A 5,572-nucleotide genomic window follows, 5' to 3' on the forward strand; every position below is an offset into this window, starting at 1 on the left:
CATGTACAACTTGGGTTTAAGAGATTGATCACAGTGAAGAAGATTTGTTTCAGAATGAGCGTGGCCAGATATTCTCTGTGGAACAGATTTGCTGGCGTTTGTCTTGTGGTCTGTCCTGCTGGCATGGTTTGCTTACAGGTAAATCTGGGTTCTGTGTGTTTTTTCTATTTAAAGCCGTATTGGCCATGCTAATATTTTTTTCTTTCCTTTTTTTTTTTTTAATAGGTAACACTTAAAGGATTTAGTCCTTTGCTTCAGTTTGCATACACAGCTAAACTTATTTTAGATAAAGACAATGTGTCTGAAGTTTGCAAGTGTGCTGAATTTTTGGGTGTACACAACATTGAAGAGTCTTGCTTTCAGTTTCTCAAGTTCAAATTTTTGGACTTTAAATCGGATCAATCCTAGGAAGAAGTGTTGTACACAGCGTTATCGGAAAACAAACCCTAAAACTGGCAACGGGGCTGATGGAGACCTAGAAATAGATGATGAAGCAGAAGAACTTTTAGAGAAGGAATATATGCAAAGTCCTGACACAAAACTCTCTAAGGATGAAGAAAATGCTAACTCATCGCCAGCTCTCCAAGATAACGCCAGTCAAACATGTGATCCTGTACATTTGGAAAGGGGTAGTGTTTCCGGCTTATCTTCCCAATGCCCAAAGTATAGGAAATTCCAGAAAGCTTTTGGAAGTGACAAAGTTCATACTTCAGAGTCCAGTTCTAGTATTAAAGACATTCAGATGCCACCAATTGCAACTTTTCTTGAGAAGGAAGTATCTGATAATAATGGGATACAAAAAGCTCAGGAGTGTGTACCTATGCAGCTGGTCTCAAAATGTGAAGAGGCTCAGGTAAAAATGGAAGAAGGGGAGGAAGACACTGAGAAAAAGGAAGAGTCAAAGAGAGATTCTGTGACTCAGAATGTTTTGTGCCCTGTGGAGAAAATGGATCTTGTTGCTTTCCCCCAAAACTCTGCTGCACCTCATGGACTCAATTCTGTTTCTTTTTTACATACCTGTGAGCAATATGGTAACTTGAATTTCAGTAGTATGCAAAACAGCACAGTCTTAGCTGAAAAAACTGTATCAGGTACAGGAAGTGGGAATGACAAAGTTGAAAGTCAAGGTGACACATCTTCGAAGGTTGATTTGGACACTAGGGAAGCCACTAACATTACAGCAGCTGGTGATCGAAGCAGTGTGGAGAGAGAGGTAGCAGAACATCTAGCAAAAGGGTTCTGGAGTGATATTTATAGCACAGAAGCCTGTCAAATACATTTACCCCCTGCAGTTCCAAAAGAGTGCATGGAGCCAATGTATTCAGGGAAGAAATCGGAGTGTCCATGGCTGGGTATCAGGATCAGTGAAAGCCCTGAACCTTGCTCTCAACGAACTTTTACAACATTGAGTTCTGTCAACTGCCCCTTTATAAGCAATCTTAGTACTGAAGGATGCTCCAACAGCTCTGAAATAAGCAGTGGAGATTATGTCCAGGGACAGCAACAAGAACAGTGTCCCTATAATTATGTGATAAGTCTGGGAGAGGATTCAGAAACTGACACTGAGGGAGACAGCGAATCCTGTTCAGCAAGAGAACAAGAATGTGAGGTAAGAACGTCCTGGTGTATCTTTTATCTCCCTGTCTCTTAAGGCACCATTTGAAAACCTCATCCTGAATTTCGGGGGGTTTTTTTGTGGTTGGTTGTTTTAAAAATCTGTGAAATTAAACTTCAACCATTCAAAGGTTTACATGGAAGATTACTGTTAGTTCAGGGAGACTTATAAAGTATTTTTTTTTAGTAGGATATTGAAGTGGTAGGTGCTCAGGTACTAGATCTCTTGAGATATTTTTCTGGAACAATTTTATCAGAAAAAGTTGTGAGTCTTAAACCAAGGCATAGGAGTTCCTTTTAGATTTTTTTTTTGTCTACTTCAGTTAAACTTAAGAAAACTAAACTTACTGGAACTTTTTTTTTATAGACACTTAAAAGTTTTCTTGGTTTTATTCTGAGTTGTGGGGAGAACGTGGGAGAGAAATTATATTTCAGAATTACTCTGAAATGAAAATTTTCAAGCTGACTTCATTAGCTGTATATTTAAGAGTGCTTTAATAGTATCACCTTCTCAAAAACTGAGGTTATATTTGTTCCTCCAACTGCAAAAATTATTTGGCACTTCTTTCCTTTGTCATTGCTTTGGTAGCGTTTTAGGCAGATGCCATACATAAGTAGTCTAATCCCAAAAGATTTTACTATATACATAGAATGATTTCTGTCACAGTTCTTAGAATTGTAGAATTGTGGTGCAGCTCTTGTGTATGATGGATCATTTAATGTAATGAAAATTCAGTTGCTTTTAAAGCACTAGGTTTTCTTCTGCTCAAGATGCAGCACCTTACTGAGACTTAAAAAAATCAGTGGAAGCTACCTACCATCAATATAGAAAGTTGTCAGGCCAAACAAAGGGTCAGAATTGGTTAAATACATTCTTCATCTTTACGTGACAAGGAAGTAGATGGTGTCATTGCTGAGGGCGATACTCTGTCCTCTTTTTTGCCTGTTTGTTGTCAGTGGTGGCCAGACACACAAAAGGGTTTTTCTCTTTGCTGTTGAAACTAAATTCATATCTTTGACCACATCAAGGTAACGTATTTTCCTACTTAATATACTCAAGTGTCTTTAGTTGGGTATTTAACAAAATGTGGCAATTATTTTGTGTCTTTACCTTTAAAGATGTTTTTCAGTTTTGATCAGGACTTTGTGATCTATGTGTGTTTCAGAAGCTCCTGCTTCTGTAGCTCAGGTGTACAGACAGTAGCAAGGTCCTGGCTCTCTTCTCCAGCATTAAGTATTACAAGACAAATATTGTAACTTCTATATTTTAAGTAAATGCCTGTTTCAGGTGAACTTTTCCTGCAGAAAACTATAGGTGTAAGAAAGTGTGCAGGTTAACAGTCTTAATAGTGGCTTAGGGGAAACTTCAGACTGTTAGTGATTCTTGACACCTGCTTTGTACACCACCTAACTATAACTTATTTTCCTAGAGTGTATCACCTAATTGATTTGCTGCATGCATGGGTAGATTTCATCCTATTCTGAGTATTTCTCCCCTGTGCTTGAACTCATCTAGTTGAAACCCCTGGGTTTTATCCACCTCACCTGATGGCTACATTAGCTTGCTCTTGTTTCTGAGATTTAGGAAGAAAGATGGATGGTGTGGTAAAGAATGCTTAAAATGAAAGCTTGAATTGACCTGTTGGTGTTTGTGTATATCGGTTTCACGTGTGATTTACCACTGTATCTTACATTCTAGGTAAAACTGCCATTTAATGCACAAAGGATTATCTCACTTTCCAGAAATGACTTCCAGTCATTTCTGAAAATGCATAAATTAACTCCTGAACAATTGGACTGTATTCATGATATCCGAAGACGAAGTAAAAATAGAATTGCAGCACAGCGATGTCGTAAGAGAAAACTTGACTGCATACAAAATCTTGAATCTGAAATTGAAAAACTGGTATGTATAAATATGCATTACTGTTGACTTGTGTCTTTTTCTAAACGTCTTGACTGGACATCTGGCAGTAGTTTGAAGTGGCTTGCTATTTTTTCCACTCAAGCTCAGAAAACTTTATCAGTCTTAAATGACTTCTTGATAGCAGTTCTAGATTTTCTGTGCTTCACTCTAAAGTACACACATTTTTCCTTCTGTAAACTTGTTTCCATTCAAGTAAAAGTGCATCACAGCATAATTTTAGATGAATGGTGTTTCTGAAGCCCATCAGCTTTAAGCATAATTGTACAGAATGTTTCCCAAACCATCATCCCACTCTACTTTGTTTTCTGTCTCTTTAAACCTGCTTTGTGCTTTTATTCTTCAGCTTGTGGTATTGCTCGTGATTGAGTTTACTGTTATGCAGTTGTTAATTGTGAAGTATTGTTCGTGTAACATATCAGTGTGGGCTGGTGAACTGTTTCCTGAGTCTTGAATCTTAGAAATGAGGCCCTTGCAGAAAGGCAGAAGATACAGCAGAACTCAGGAAGCTGCTTGCCTTTTTAGCAGTTGTATCAAGACTGTAGCTGAGGAATTAGTGCACCCAGATTTCTCTACAACCATCTGTTTATGTATTTTCTCCATCTTAAAAGGCAATAAAAAGATAAATGTTTAACTTAAGAGAAATGTGGATAATCTGAAGTTCTCCTGACAAGAAAATAGTTGTGAATGGCTTTTTTCTTGTCCTTGTTTCTGACCTTCTCATCTCAGTTACATAGTTGATCGTACCATGTGCACTAAATAGTTCAGTTGTTCAGGGTTACTGTACTCTTAATTCTTGTTTATGGAGTGTTTTAGCCTTTGTGTTTATGTACGTGAAATTGGCCTCTGCGTCAGCTAGGAACATAGGCAGTTACGTTGCACCTTTCTCCTTGTGACTTCAGAGTGAAAAGGAAGATAAAATTAGAACAAAGTGCCATGGACTAGAAACTCCTATCTTTAGCACATGTAAGACTGAATCTTTTGCCCAGTTTTGACCTCTCCCACTGCCAGAAGTGCATTGAGAAATGGGAGCAAGGTTTGGAGAAGGCCACCAGCCACCAGGGGTGAGAGGCAGAGGAAACAGGGCTTCTGCTTGGAGAAAAGATGGCCATGGGAAGCCTAACAGCCACCTGCCCATATCTATGGGGAAGTCCCCAAGGTCATGTAGGCATTGGGAGTGGAAGGTCTCGTGTTTGCCGGAAGGTAGTACTTCATAGCAGGAGAACAAGAGACATTGTAATGAATTAAAATGGGAGGTTTCAACTGAATGTAAGGAAACACTTTTTTCCAGTGGGGACAGGAGGCAGGCAATGAAGCAGGTTACCCAGAGAGGTTGTGCATGCTCTGTCCTTGAAGGTTTTTGTGAGATGACTGAGCACAGCCCTGAGCAGTGTGATCTTTACAGATATCCCAAGGTATCTCCTGCCCAAGTGATTCTGTAAAATTTGAAGTCTTATGTTAAGCTCTACTTACGTTGAGGATAAATGCTGTTTGGTACTGAATCTGTTATCTGGAAGAAATAAGTTTGGTTGTTTTTCTTGGTCTTCCGTACTGATAATGTAATTTTTGACCCCCATATAGTCTTTGTTTATTGATCTTTCAGGTGAACATATGTGTTCTTGCTGTTCACTAATGTTCCATATTTGAGAATACATGTGGGCCATTCAAGGAGATGTTGGTTTGTTAGAAAAAACTCTTTCAGAGCGCCTGTGTATATTCACATTCCTACTTTCTCGCATCAAAGCTTTAAAATGAGGATACTTGTGAGGGGGACCACAGTAAAAGACAACTGGCTTCAAGAAGCACTACTTCCCTGAAGATCCTGTAGCTCAGGAGGAGGGTGTGTCAGTGAGTGACATGCTATAAGCTGTGATCCAAGAAATGTAATTGAGAGCTTATTATATATGCTATAGCAGGGAGAGGAATTGTGTGAACTAAACAGATTCTTCACCAGAAGAATTGAGAGCTCTGTTTGATGATGATTATGACCTCAAAACTAGGTGGGGCAGGGACATGTGGTATTATAGTGGGGGT

General features: G+C 39.0%; 1 protein-coding gene across 1 annotated transcript; it reads left to right on the plus strand.

Moving 5' to 3' along the window:
- Nucleotides 1–225: 225 nt before the first annotated feature.
- Nucleotides 226–3,520, plus strand: BACH1 (BTB and CNC homology 1, basic leucine zipper transcription factor 1; the record flags this gene model as incomplete). Its single annotated transcript, XM_010077057.1, is given in 3 exon segments — nt 226–401; nt 403–1,609; nt 3,314–3,520. Coding segments are annotated over 3 exon segments (1,590 nt in total), but the record flags the coding sequence as incomplete, so codon positions are not given.
- Between the last annotated feature and the right edge of the window lie 2,052 nt (nt 3,521–5,572).

Source organism: Pterocles gutturalis, unplaced genomic scaffold, assembly GCF_000699245.1.
Source record: "Pterocles gutturalis isolate BGI_N339 unplaced genomic scaffold, ASM69924v1 scaffold18318, whole genome shotgun sequence".
Taxonomy (NCBI): domain Eukaryota; kingdom Metazoa; phylum Chordata; class Aves; order Pterocliformes; family Pteroclidae; genus Pterocles; species Pterocles gutturalis.